This window comes from Phodopus roborovskii, unplaced genomic scaffold (assembly GCF_943737965.1).
Source record: "Phodopus roborovskii unplaced genomic scaffold, PHOROB, whole genome shotgun sequence".
NCBI lineage: Eukaryota > Metazoa > Chordata > Mammalia > Rodentia > Cricetidae > Phodopus > Phodopus roborovskii.
Genome location: NW_026126424.1, coordinates 13,373,330 through 13,388,097, shown reverse-complemented (window position 1 = coordinate 13,388,097; position 14,768 = coordinate 13,373,330). Strand labels below are relative to the sequence as shown.

The 14,768-nt window shown below is 36.3% G+C and overlaps 2 protein-coding genes across 2 annotated transcripts in view; one reads left to right on the top strand and one right to left on the bottom strand.

The window, feature by feature from the left end:
- The window catches only part of Dpyd (dihydropyrimidine dehydrogenase), an 817,241-nt gene that overhangs the window by 66,173 nt on the left and 736,300 nt on the right, over positions 1–14,768 (top strand). The gene's annotated exons all lie outside the window — the stretch shown is intronic.
- On the bottom strand, positions 9,432–9,817 carry LOC127223092 (60S ribosomal protein L36a-like). Its single transcript, XM_051185599.1, has one exon. It carries the CDS (start codon positions 9,778–9,780, stop codon positions 9,460–9,462), a length of 321 nt encoding a protein of 106 aa, XP_051041556.1. The 5' UTR covers positions 9,781–9,817; the 3' UTR covers positions 9,432–9,459.

The following is a 14,768-nucleotide window of genomic DNA, read 5'->3' as shown; positions in this document are numbered from 1 at the left end:
GACTAAGAAGATTGAGTCAGGGTTCGAACAGAAGACAGAACAGAGAGAGAGAGAAAGAGAGAGAGAGAGAGAGAGAGAGAGAGAGAGAGAGAGAGAGAGAGAGAGAGAACATAAAAGAGGGAGCCAATATTGGTTTGAAGAGAAAACTGAACCTAAAGAAAGGTCTAGAGACCTACAAGACTGCTACCAACTAACAATTTGAGCAACCATGGAAAGGCTACCATAAATGCCCTTCCAGGATAGTGAGATCAACAACTAACTTATCCATGGAGCCCTCATCCAATACCTGTTGGACACAGAAGCAAACACCCATACCTATTTTAAGTTTTTTTGGTTTCAAATTTTCTTTTGTATTTTGGTTTTAAATTTCTATTTTACATATTATTGTGCATGTATTTGTAACCACATATGCTCATGCTATGACATACTTGCAGAGGCCAAAGAACAACTTTCAGAAGTTGGTTCTCCCCTTGCACCATGACTCAGGGATCAGATTAAACTCAGGTCCCCAGGTCTATATAGCCAGTGATTGTTCTCCCTGAGCTGCCTTGCTGGCTCTGGTTTTCATAGTTCTATACTTTGTTCTTGAATACTGCTTCCAATGATGTTAGTTCAGGGATTTTATGTATTTTTGTCTCAGTTTTGTTTTGCTTTTATTTTCAGTTGACATACAGTACTCATACTTACTGATGGCAATATGGTGTGTTACTATGACACATGTAGGTTGTGTCATGAGCAAATCAAGTTGTTTAGTATATAAGTATTCCCATCACCTGGCATTTCCTATGTTTTGTGGTGAGAACATCAGAAATAAAATTAAGATTTGCATTATAAATATAAAAACATATTGCTAATTCTAGTCATTCCCTAGCACAGTAGCACACCTGAGTTTCTCTGCTGTCTAGCTGTGGCTGCACCTAGTGACCTTGTTCTTTCCATTTCCTCTTCCTTCTTCAGCCTTGTTTAATTAATATGCATTTCTACCTTACAAAACCAGCTTCCATCAATGTCCACATATATGTGAGGTCATGTGCTACTTGCTTTTGGTGTCTTCATTTCTTCACTTAGCACCACCCTTCTTGTGTCATCTATGCTGCTTTACATGGCAGGAGTGCATTATTGAGTGGTATGAATGGAAGTTTCTGTCCTGCCAAGTCCTGCAGCCATTCAGTCCCAAATAAACACACAGAGGATAGTATATAGAAACTGGTTGGCTGATGAAACAGCATTCTTATTGGCTGCCTCTCTCTTAATTATTAACCCATTTCTATCAATCTGTGTGTTTCCACACAGTCTTGGCTTGGTGTTGCCCGGACCTCTTGCTCCCTTTGTAGCTACATGACCTGTCCTTGTGACTCTCTCTGTGCATTCGACTTCATGTTATTCTCCTAGTCTGGTGGCCCTACTAGTTCTTCCTGCCTGGCTACATTGTGCTTGTCCATAAGCCAAAACAGATTTATTCATCAACCAGTAAGAGAAACATACATTCACAGTATACAGAAGGGCATCCCCCATCACAGTTGAATTCTCGCCATGAGGAAACAAATTGTTTACATATGGTGCATTTATTTATTAATTCTGTTGAATAAGGTAAATCTTACAAATACATAGTTTAAAATAGAGTGACAAAACCCACCTGGCGTCCATTTTTTGTCTTTAAGTCTACAGATTTGGTTCACTTCCCCACTGGAGTTTAGTGGGTTTGTAATTAATCCTAGAGCCTCATGCATACTATATCTGTGTTTTACCATCAAGCCACATCCCCAGTCCCTCAAAGCAGGTTCTTTTAAATAATTAAAAAAAAACAGATTACTGTTGTATTATTACTGTATTACTGTATTTCTATCAGTAGTCTGAAGGCAGCCATGTTTATACAGAAACTCATAGAAGTAATGCCACTACCCACTTTCATAATTTCTGAAATGAATTGATGGCCATGATCAGCAAGGAGGCAATGATCAGCAAGGAGGCAAGGCCTCTGAGAATCATTTTGGGATATCCTAAGATTCTGGAAGTCTGTGTACCACAATAACTTTACAATGACCAAATATATATATATATATTCTTACCATGAGAAAACAAATAAGTTGGCAAAAAGGACAGACTTTGATTCATAAGGAAGAGGAAGAAGGCTGGAAGAATAGATATTTTCTAGTTTCTTCATGTATTGACACTGACAGCCATTAATACAATTGCATGACTGATGGGGGCTCTGACCTCTCTAGGTTCATCCCTGCTGTGTTGCAATCTGAAGAACCATGATCTCTTCATGTTCATAAGACCCTCATGTGCTCTAGTGGGAGCTTCACTGCATAGGATTTTCAGCTAGAAATGTTGGCCACTGGTGTGTTTGAGTAAATTTTCATCCTGAGGCCATAAACACCTTATTCTACTTATACAGGGCACATGAAGAGGATATGAAAGTTTTGATGGAGTGCCATCTTATATCTAGGTCGGTTCTTCTGACTGCCCATGAACAGGAACTGGGGAGGCATTCACACAAGCTGAGCCAGGGGTTTCCACTGCCTTTGTCAATGTCATTTTTAATAACCAGAGAAGGAATATTCCATAGAATATTTCAAAGATGTCACAGGTCGAGAATGTGCCATGCTTCTGTGAAAGGAATAATTTCCAAATTCATACTCAACTCTCTGTAATAGGTTCCATGACATAAAGGCTCCTCAGGAGTCTTTAGACTTTCAGTCTTAGTGGGTGTTGGATATGGGATGAAATTCTTTACTAGCACTAGGAGCCTTGGCCCTTTTGCCTTGTTCTTTACTGTGGAAGGAGAACTGGGATATATATCATATAAGTTGTGTTTTCTCCATGAGTATTGATTATCTTGTAGGTTGGAGACTATGCAGTGAGTTAAATAAACATTTGAAAATTGAATGTGATACTAACATGGGAATTAATCAAAATCCAAGTATTAAAATGTATGGACATAGTTGGTTTTTATGAATTCTCCTGAAAAATTTTATATTTGTACAAAATTTTAGAGCCTTGCTTATTAATCTCTTTGCTCCAAGACTTATTTGCGTAGAGTCTTAGGAAGTCTAAAACAAAAAGAAAATAATTAGTATTATAAATTATTTTTAATGTGTGAATACCCTGGGTAATACAAATCTTTGAGTGGAACCCCTGTATTCTGAAGATTTGCCAGTATAATCTGTAGTGGAATGTGTGAGAGCCCGATAGGAAGATGTAATAAAGCAATGTTTACTTCCATTGAAATGAGAAATGCCTTTTTATCTTATTTTTCCTACACTTGTATTTTTGACCAAGATAAGTAATTTGTCTCCATGTGAACTGATTTGCTATGAGTGAGAACAATTCTTTCAGAGATTAGTGTCATCAATCCAGAACAACACTAGAAATGTACAAACTACTAACTATTCAGCTTCGGATGTGACTTTATTTTTGTATATCCCCTCATGAGATCCTTTATGTCTCCTAAAAAACAAGCACATTCTTCTTACAAGTGGAGGTTACATGTAAAAGTATATTTAAAATGCTAATCCATAATAATTAACTTGTTTACATAGTTTATTAAGTTTACTGAAGTTTTTTATTTGGGTGATATTTAATGATCATTTCTAGGCCACAGGTAATGAAGTTTTATCAGGCTTTTCTGGGAAAACAATCTACATTGAGACTGTGCTCAGTGATTTCAGAGGTTGCTGCCCATCAGATATGCCCACATTTTGAGCAGAACCTTGTTCTCTTCAGAGTGGTTTGCCTAGCTCAGAAACTCGAGTCTGATAAGGAGAAGAGGTCACTTAATCATGATATTTTAAGACTGCCTAACTAAATGAGCCAGGAAACACTTCCTGAGGAGTTACACACAAATGCCTCAGTAATTAGTTCAGGAAAGTGCTATTGAGCCTCTGCCATAGAACAAAACTGACACTGGCCAACTATACAGAAAAGATAGTTCTTGCATTCAAGATCAGGTGCTTCCAGTGTGCTTTGGTCATAGACAATGAATGGATTTTGCTTTCAAAATGCTACATTTTGTTAGGAACATATATGGGGGGGCACCATGAGAGAAAAGATCCTATAGGTATCCAAGTGTAAGCCATAAAGTCATTGACCAGAATGAAAGATCTAATGGAAAACTGCCTGGGGGAAGGTGTGTGGAGTGAGTATTGATAGCCAATTGGTGATATATTTCTAAGAAATATATCAGAGTAGGTTTTAATCAAATAGCTTACAATATGTACATTTATTGATTTATAATATGGAAAGTACACTCTATGTATTGGGAGTTTGAATTGTCAAGAACATCATTTGCTGCCTGTGTTTGAGCAACATGGTGCATTGAAACATTATCAGAAATGTGCTGTTGATTTATCCCAAGAAATCACAGCTGAAAACAACATTCATCAAGTTGCAATCAGAAAGCAGTTAGGTAAGCATTAGAGTAGTTGTATTTGAGTTCATTGATATGAGACATAGCAATTGAAAAATCGAAATGACCACATAAAATGTACACATGGTCTGCTTATTGGTTAACAGACTACTTGTGCAATTAGGATAACATAATGATTATCAGAATGATAATTATCATAATTGAATTCATGCGAAGAGCAACAGATTTAGAAAATGGCTCTTGCTCTTCTGAGAGGGAAGATATTTCAGCTCTTAGAAGCTTGGCTTCCTCATATGCAAAAGTAGGGTGACAATAATATATTCTAATAATAATACTAATGAGTAATAATCTATTTCATATGTGAGGCAAATAACAAGTACCATGTAAACTGTGACGGCACCATGGACAATGTATGTTACAGTTGAAACAAAAGGTGGGGAGGGTAAATTTTTAAAAGTCACATGTTTTAAAAATCTCCAATGACTTTAATTGTGATATGTTATTCAGAGAGTAGAATTAGGAATTATAGACAATGAAATATAAACCTCACCAGGTCTGTTTGTAGATGTAGGATGTTTACATGATCAAATTACATTTGTGAAAACAGAAGACTTAAAATCAGTGGATGACAATGTGGGTAGTTTTATTTTGCCTGATTTCCCATGGTTGTCTGTCACAACCTCACAACACTTATAAATTATTTTTCCTCTCATTTCGCTACTGTCTTAGGGTTTCTATTGCTGTGGAGAGACATCATGAGCATAGCAAGTACTCCCCCCACCTTTTTTTAAATTTAAATTTGAAACAAGGTTGTTTTACATGTCAATCCCAGTTCCCTCACTCTCCCACCCTCACCTGTAATCCCCTACCAAACCCCAGTCCTTCTCCTTTCTATTTCCCAGGGAGGGTGAGGCCTTGCATGGGGAGTCTTCAAAGTCTGTCATATCATTTGGAGCAGGGCCTAGGCCCTGCCTCTGTGTGGAATGGGCTCCCAAATTCCATTCATATAACAGGGACAAATACTGATCCATTACTCTTGTAGACTGCCCAGTCCTAACTAACACTGCATTCAGGGGGTCTGGGTTGGTCCTATGCTGGTTTCCCAGCTATCAGACTGGGGTCCATGAGCTCCCCCTTGTTCAGGTAGCTGATTTTTGGGGTTCTAAGGCCAGTTCCTGACGGCTTTGCTCAATTCTCTTCCCTCTCTGCAACTGGATTCCAGGAGTTTAGCATAGCAACTCTTACAAAGGAAAATATTTAATGGAGGTGGCAACTTACAGTTTTAGAGGTTTAATCTGTTTTTATAATGGCAGAGAGCATGGCAGCTAGGAGTTCAGTGGTGTGTGTAGGCAGCCATGATGCTGGAGAGTTCAGTGAACTGTCACCCTGGGTGTTATCTTGAGCACATGTGACTTCCACACTGACACCCATCTTTGAACAAGACCACACCTACTCCAACAAAGCCACACCTCCCAATGGTACCACTCCCTATGGGGGGCCATTTTTCTTTTAAGCTACCACAGCTATCTAATCAGTTACTCCATTCCAGGGATTAAAATTTAGAGATTTAAGGCAATTCTGGTACTGAAATTCAATTTGTATTTTGAAAAAAATCATTTGAAATGAAAGGATTAATGATTTAAAGGAATAAAACACATCATTAAGAGGATTTGTGGAAGTGAATAATGTGATAATGAATTTTCTTTATCATTTTCATTCCTAAAAAACTTAGTTAAGCTATCTTCATTTACTCCATCAATTTATAGCTACTTTAGAAGAGGAAGCTGAGATTTTTACCTACATTTTACAATTTGTGAGAGAGGAACAAAACTATCCATACCATTTGCAATCCAGCCTGAACTGAGTAAGATACTTGGAGACCTATTGCTGTTGCCTGAGGTGTTAGCTATTCAAACACAAAACATTCTGTAAGGTTTTATTATAACTAGAGGCCCAAATGACTCATTTTCCTCAAATAGCTGAGCGGATACAATGGCTGTGCAGAATGAGTGTGCTGTTACTCTTTCTTACCATTCTCTACCCAGTGCTCTGATTCTGGCCTCTTTTCCCTTGCTTGTGTTTATTTAATTTGGATTATTAGCATGCCATAATAGTCTATAATTTTTCCCTCACAGTCATTACTTCTTCAGCAAGGAAAACTATCTCTTAGTACCTTTGAATACAACAACAGGAGGTGGTATTTTGATTTTAGTAAAAGAAGATCAGAATAAAAGTGTGGGTGATTCTCTTGCTTTTTCAAACACTGGTAAGATATATTTGCCCACACTTTTCCTGTAAGTGTGAGATCTAGGAGAAAGAACTATTTGACAGATCAATGTCAGTCACAACAACTTTTGAGTCCATCGATTTTGTTCTTTTTATTTTTAATACAATTATTATAGCACTTGAAAAGGTACAAAAGATAATTCAGTTCTTATCTCTTTGTGTCTTGGTACCTAATCACTACACTGAGATTCAAATCCAAGATCCTCCAGTTGATACTTAAGAAATCTAACCAGGTTAATTACAGTACCACATGCCTATAAGCACCAAACTCAGGACACAGGATTGCAAATTTGTAATCGGTCTGCTCTACACAATAAGACCTTGTCTTAAAAGAAATGAGGAGCAAGAGCAGGTAGTGGGCAAGGAGGAGGAAGACGAGTAGGAGACTGAAGAAAAGAGATAGGGAAGGAAAGAGGAAATGTGGGAAGGTGTGGTTTAACTCATGCTACATTTTTCTCATCTGGAAATAGAGGCTGTTATAGAGTTCTTAAAAAAAAAAATTAAGACATATAAAGCCCTTAGACTCTAAGAGCTTAGAAGAATACCAAGATGCAGTAAGATTTCAGAGTTGAATGATTTTTATGGTATAGAGATCTAAGAAGACACTGTTCTCAGAGTTCATGGTGAATTGACTCAAGTCAGAATCATTTGAATGTGATGTTTACTTGGCTTGTATGTCTGTGATTTTATTGCAAAATGGAATTATATATTTTGGTCACTTAAATAGATGCAACAATATTCCATGCAACTCTGTGTTACATTACAAATTATTTAAGTGGTGCCAGAATTGGGTAATTTAGTTATCCAATATCCTGTATTGGAACATTTATGTTTTCAAGCATAACTTTTTTCCTTTATTACAACAAGCCATGCCTCTTTGTGGCAAAACAACTGATTCTGACTGAGGTCTCATTAGTTTTCTATGTGGGATTTTTTTTTAACTCTGCATCATGGTGTTTTGTAAAGTTGAAAATTTACTTAGCTAAGCTCATCCTTTTAAGATCACAAAAATGTTCTTTCTAAAAGCTTACCTTCACTTATGAGTTACAACCTAAAGCAAACTGAAATTGATGTCACTTCAAATTCGAGAAACCATGTGATGTCTACCCTCTTTATGTTACATATAGAACCACCTTACTTCATTTCAGGGGAGACTAGGCCCTCCTTGGTATATCTAAGCTGAGTATCCCTTTATAGGTAATGGGCTCCCAAAGCCCATTCATGCACTGGGAATAAAAACTGGTTCCACTGCCAGAGCCCCATAGACTGCCTAAACAACCCAACTGACACCCACGTTCAGGGGGTCTGTTTTGTTCTTATTCAGGTTCCCCAGCTGCCAGTCTAGTGTCTGTGAGCTCCTACTTGCTCAGTTCAGTTGTTTCTGTGGGTTTCTCCAACATGGCCTTGACCTCTTTGCTCATAACTCCTCCATCTCTAGAAGTGATTTCCAGTGCCTGTTATTTCCATGTGATAAGCACATGAAAGAAAAGTCCTTTTCATAAAACCTCCTGTTTCCCCTAAAATGTTACTGTGAATATAATATTAAAAGATGAACTGTCTCAGACTTAATTTATTTTACTCAATATACTATTTCTTCAGAATAGCCCATTAAACTTTCAATAGTAAAAAATCTGTTTTCTCTTTGTGAATTAGAAATTCATACTAAATTTTTCATTGATAATTAATATTTTTCCTATTTTCAATGGTATTTTCTATTGTAGTTTACTTTGTCTCTTTTTTTGAGAGAGAGGTGGATATCACTGTTTTTCAATATGAAACAGTCTTGTATCTTTCTCTTACTTGGGGCACTTAAGTATTTTATTCTTCTCATTTGTACAAAATGGGATGCTGTGTATAATAGAGATAGTCTTTGTCTGATTTTAGATTCTGTAATTATTTTAGTTGAGAACCTTAAGTATTTTACATCTATGTTTAATTGATTTATTTGGTCTTGCATCCAAATGCAGTATTAGCTTCCACTTTCTCTTACCATGTTTTGTGCAACTCCTACAATATACTCATTTCCCCTTCGTGATTAACAAATTGTACACTATAGTTCAATTCTACAAATGTCTGAGGTTAAGTTTTTAATCCAGTTAAATGGTTGTACTTTTTGCAAGTCTGTATATTACTTAATAACAAAAGCAAAGCTCTCCTGAAGTTTGCATTCCAGCTGGAATGTGCACATGCATGCCTTTATGATTGATGAGTGCTTCTTTACTTATCAGAACACTTTGCATTTGAAATCTGCTTTTGTCTCTAGTTATTCTTTTAGTAGTATGATACTTTGAACAAATGAAATATCTTCATTAAGATTTATAGAAATTTTGAGGGCATTATGTTACATTTACATAAGTTTGTAACATGTTTAGTCTTCATTTCTTGTCCTTTAATTGTATCTTCTTATATTCAAGAAATGAAACAAAGTTCTAGTGAGATTTCACAGAAATTGGATTCCTAGATTTTAACAATCATGGCAATTATTTGTTCTTCAGACAAGCGTAATTTTTTTTTTTTTTGAGGAAAAGATAGGTTCCTTTTCAAATATGTTTAACAGCATAGTGTACCTCTAAATTCTTATAATCATTTAGAGACATACGATTAATACATAAGAAGATGATAGCATTAAGCTAGGTTAATGACTAATTATAACTGATTGCTGAGCCATACTACCTCCTTTTTTATTCTATTTTTTATTTATACACAAATAAAAGATTATTTACTTGTGACAAATTTTATTTTATTTTATTTTATTTTTTTTTGAGGTGAGTTTCTTTTATTGTCTTCATAACAAGATCAGCTTAGAAATGGATCACTTGGCCCTTTCTCTTCTTACCACCTCTCAGTTCAAAATGCTTGCATCTCTTAATAGCCAGCATCCTCTTAGATCTGCAGTTAGGCTCAACACACTCAAGCCTCAGCACAATCTTCTTTGTAGTTTTAGCCTTTTTTCGGAAAATGGGCTTAGTCTGCCCACCATATCCACTCTGTTTCCTGTCATAACGCCGCTTTCCCTGGGCATACAAAGAGTCCTTGCCCTTCTTGTACTGCATCACTTTATGGGGCTGGTGCTTGCCACATTTCTTGCAGAATGTCCGGCGGGTCTTAGGAACATTTACCATGTTGGCGGGAGCGATATCGGCACAGAAAGAAAGAGGGAAGGCCAGCCACGGAAGTTTATCGACAAATTTTATTTATCTACCCTTTTATATATTTTAGTATTGTTTTCTTTTTCTTTTCTTTCTTTTTTTGTTTGTTTGTTTTTTGTTTTTGTTTTTTGTTTTGTTTTTTGTTTTTTTTTGTTTTTTTTTTGAGACAGGGTTTCTGTATTGCTTTCCTGTAGACCAGGCTGGCCTCAAACTCACAGAGATCTGCCTGCCTCTGCTTCCTGAGTGCTGGGATTAAAGGCGTGTGCCACCAATGCCTGGCTTTAGTATTATTTTTTCATTATTTCTAAGTTCTTTGATATTAAAAAAATATTTTTATAGTCTTACCCTAGTCACCGGGATCATTCATACAAGGTGCTTATTTTTTCCTGTTTATATTAAATGCATTTTAAGGTAGTGCTATAAGATACTTATAGATAATATAGTTGCTACCACATTGAGGTTGGTTAATACTTTCATGTCACATAGTTTGTTTCTGTGCCACAAGGCCAGCCACATTATTAAATGAAAAACAGCAATACAAACATCAAGAAAGCAAAACATCTGTGTGGCTGAAGAGAAGTCTCAGATTAAGATCTTGCTGGTCTTGTACAAGATCAATGTTTGGTCCCATGTACTCATCTTGGGTGGCTCACAATGACTTGTAATTGTTAGAGCCTGATGCTTTCTCCCGACCTACCTAGGCACCTAAACTCACATGTACTTATAACCCACCCAATACACATCATTTTGAAACCATAAAATAAATCTTTAAAAAAATGTACAGTTCTATGTATGTTTATTAATTTAGTCCTCGGTCTATACATTTAACTTCTGTAATTTTTATCAACATAGCTGAGGATTTTGTGTACTGACATTATTCTCCCTGGTGACATCTATAATGTCCAAAAGGGTTCCCCCAAATTGCAGTGCACCTGACGATGTTCAGATTGATAGTCCAGTCATAGCTGAGGCTGGACTCTGATCAGGTAAATAGAAGGGTTGATACCTAAACTCAGCATTCATCAGAAGTATTGTGAAATGGGAGTCTGTTTGTCAGGAAAAGTGGTTACTCCCCTCGTTCGTTCCCTGCAACCAACTACCTCAATCAATACAGTATCTAGTTCTTGATTAACTCCAACAAGGCTGTGTAAGGAGTATGGGTTTTTCCGCCAAGGCTGCAATATATCAGTCTCCACACTAGCTTCCACTGTTCTGGCTGGCATACTCCCTCCTCTCCACACACCTGTTCCCTTAAAACTGAAAAGGCTTTCCCTGCCTTTTTGCTTCTTTCTGCCCCCAAGAGACAGCCATAAACATTTCTTTCTTCCTACAGAGAGGTCTAATTGGGTGATTTCACTGTGCCCTCACTTAAGAACATCTGTCCTCATTCTCCTGTTTTGACTTAAGATGTATGGAGCCTCAACATTAATTGTCTAATTCTCTCCAGATGCCAACTGTGCACACAATCCCTTTTTTCATATGCTTTCTATTTGGTTATTAGCAACAAATTCCACTTTCAGTGTTCAGCCTCATAGCATACCTATCTTAACAGATCTACCCCTTTGGTTAGATTGTTTGCTGCATTAGGTCATAGAACACAAGGATACAGGTTATTTAGAGATCATAAGAGTATTAGAACAAAGTTTCAGTTCAGGAATAAATGGGAGAGGTGTGCTGAGTCAGGTTTTGGGTAAGGGACTAGGATCTCCTGTTCCATATACAGCTTTCCACTATCTCCAAGGGTCCCAACGTTGTGAACTTTTATGGAGGTGTTTATTAGGTACATGTTACAGATTAAATTGATTAGCTGAACCTTCAGCACCTTTATCTGGAGATATTAGGGCAGTAAATTTCAAAGTTCTAACTGTTTAATCTGATAGTTAATTCTCCTGGCATCCAATCCCTATTCTGAGGAATCCAAAGGCTTGCCACCCACTGACATATAAACAGAACACTGACCACCTTACCACCACAGAAATTTTAAGCTTCAGGGATCCCTGTGCCCTCCCACACACAAAAAAGATACTTGCTGAAGTACAATTTAAATTGTATCATAGCATTTTAATGATTGAGTCAGATTCTATGGGATACACCTTTGTACTCTGCTGTTTGATAAAGGTGATTTTTATGTACTTATTAGGCTTCCAGCTTCCTTCCTTTCTGGCTTTTCAGACTCATAATGATTTTGGAGCTTGGACATTTCTTTGTATCTATTATGACCCTGGAAAGACTTTGTGGCCAGTCTGTGGTCTCTCGTCCCTTCCTATCACCATTTTTCTTTTTTTTCACCATACCTGGATGTCTAAAGCTATTCAAGTTAAATGTACACATTTAAAGTAAGTATACACATTGTATTTAAAATATGTTTTACATGACAAGTTTTCCCCACTGAGTCACAATCCCAGCTATGCCATGCTTCAAATAATATAGTATACATTGTATCATTTCTCTCCTCTCCACTATGAGTACCAAGTGTCAAAATATTTATAATACACTATAAGTACTTTTCATCAGATCTGGGGATTAAACTCTAGGACTTGTGCATGCTGGATAATTGCTCTACTGCTGAATTACATATTAAGCACTCTAAGGATATTTTTAAGTTTTTTTTTCTGGTGAATTTTTACACAGAAAATATATTCAAATGACATAACCCCCTCACCCCCCACACACACCTAATCGTGGAGTTTCTGCTTTTGCTATAGCCTACTAAATGAACAAAATTATATACAACTTCTTAGGAAAAGCAACATAGTAATTGTGAAACTTTGCTATTATATCAAAACAAGCCCTGCCCAATTGTTTTGTTAATAAGATCTTTAAAAAAAAGAATCAAGTTTGAATTTCCAAGTGGTCCAGAAGCAAGCAAACAAACAAAAATAAATTCTCATGAAGCCAATATAATGTTTGCTGGGAATTGCTCAGTAGGCTCCACAGACAATGAATTTGAGCCAGAGAATGGAGTTATTGAAAGCCATCATCTATTACCAGATGGTATTTTTTCACTGTTATGTATTTGCCTTAAAATGTTATTCAGTGTATTTGTAATCAAATTAGATAAAGGGAATCATGATAAAATTCTGCTGAAATCTACTTCATGCAAACACTGTTTTTTGAGGTAAATATAGCCTTTATTCTGAACCAGTGTCTGGTAAGCTGAAATTTCAGAAGCCCTCAGAACACCTGGGCAGGGGCATATAGAGTGTGGGTGACTGTCACAGGACAAAACTGTATAGCAATATGCAATTGGTTGTGTATAATTATGGCTGAAGGTTCAAGATAAGGCATCTAAATTTAATCTTCTTAAGGATCTCTGAGGTCATGAAGATGATTCCCTAGATAGGTCCAAGTATAAATTGAAACTTAAAATGATAAAGCAAGCTAAAGAATCGAATTTATCAGGCTTGAGACTAGGAGAGTGGGGAGTTAATAACAGTCTTTACGAAAGAAGGGTTCTTATATGAGAAAGATGACTAGCTGTTTTCCATCTTCCTCAAGTATAGAATAAGAGCTGGGACTTAACAAATGTTTATTGAACATATCTATTGATGGCATAACAAGAGGCTGGGGAACACAAGGGCTTAGATTAGAACTAAAGAATATCTGTGAATATCTGAGTGAAGATTTTAATTCCTTAAGAGGCTATGAATTTTTGTTTTGAAAGGTCAATTTGCAAAATCTATTTTTTTTAACTTTCATAATTCCAGCAATGAGCAGGAGTGTCGATTTGATTCAGACATCAGTGGCTTCCTTAAAGCTCCTTCCAATTCACAGTTTACAGCAGTCTGAAGCACATAGCTTGAGCTCTTTAAGAACCCAGTCAACATATAAGCTATTCATGATGATAATAAGCACTAGCATGTCAATTTTGATAGCTATAATATAATGATGTCAATAGAAGAATAGACATGTTAATAGTAGGAAATCATTATGTAATATAAATTACTACATACATTAAATATTTGGATTATTCAAGATTATAGCAATAAGCCTAAAAGGAAGTAAATGAATAGTATGTTTATGTGGGCAGAAATAATTTTGGATTGTATCATCATTTGATTTTTCTTTAAAACATCCACTCAGAAATTAAGCTCCCAAAGCATATTTGTCTTAGAAACTCAATATACATTGAGAATTTAATTGTGGAAGACTTGCTATTCTATTAATGATTGAAGCCAACATTTAGATATTTTAATGAGGATTGGTAGATAGCTATTCAGTTTATCCAGTTGAAATGTTTATTATCTTCAACTAAAATATAAATTAATAGCCATAAAAATATGATATGTTTGCCATTTTACCATCTGAAACTAGCCAGATCCTAAGAACTATATTAATAAGACACATCATAACAATTTCAACTGCAATCCCATTAATGTTAAAAAGGAGTTACTGAGTATTAGAGAATGTCAGGACCTTTAGTCTACAAAGAATTGTCTGTGAAATCTTTTCTTTGTTTAATTTTAATATTTAAACTTTTTGTAACTTATTCATTCTCTGAGCACTGATTGTGGGTCAGGCATTGTTTAAAATCCTGGAGAAATACATGATAAAATGCAAGGGAAAATTTGTTCTGTCGTGTAGCTTCTTCATTTGAGCCTTATACAACAATTGAAGAAAGTAGGTAAATATTAATTTTGGCACATCAGATTGGCATCACTGTTACTCACTGCAACACTATGATGTGTGCCTTTTCTTATGCTCTAGAACAACCTGATTTTCTTCCTTCTTCTGCTGTTTCTGGAAGAATGTTCTGTTGCAATGACCCAGGCATGTGTAGGATACTTGTTTCAGTTAGATGCTAATGTTCCATGTTTGCTTTATCAATGAGGTGGTTCTGTCTCTCAGCCTCTCTGGCATTGAAGGCTGCACTGACCATCTAGGTGAGAAGCATAAGCATTAGAGTTGGACATTTACAAAGCACATCAAAATAATGGCTAATAAGACACATTCAGGTTCAA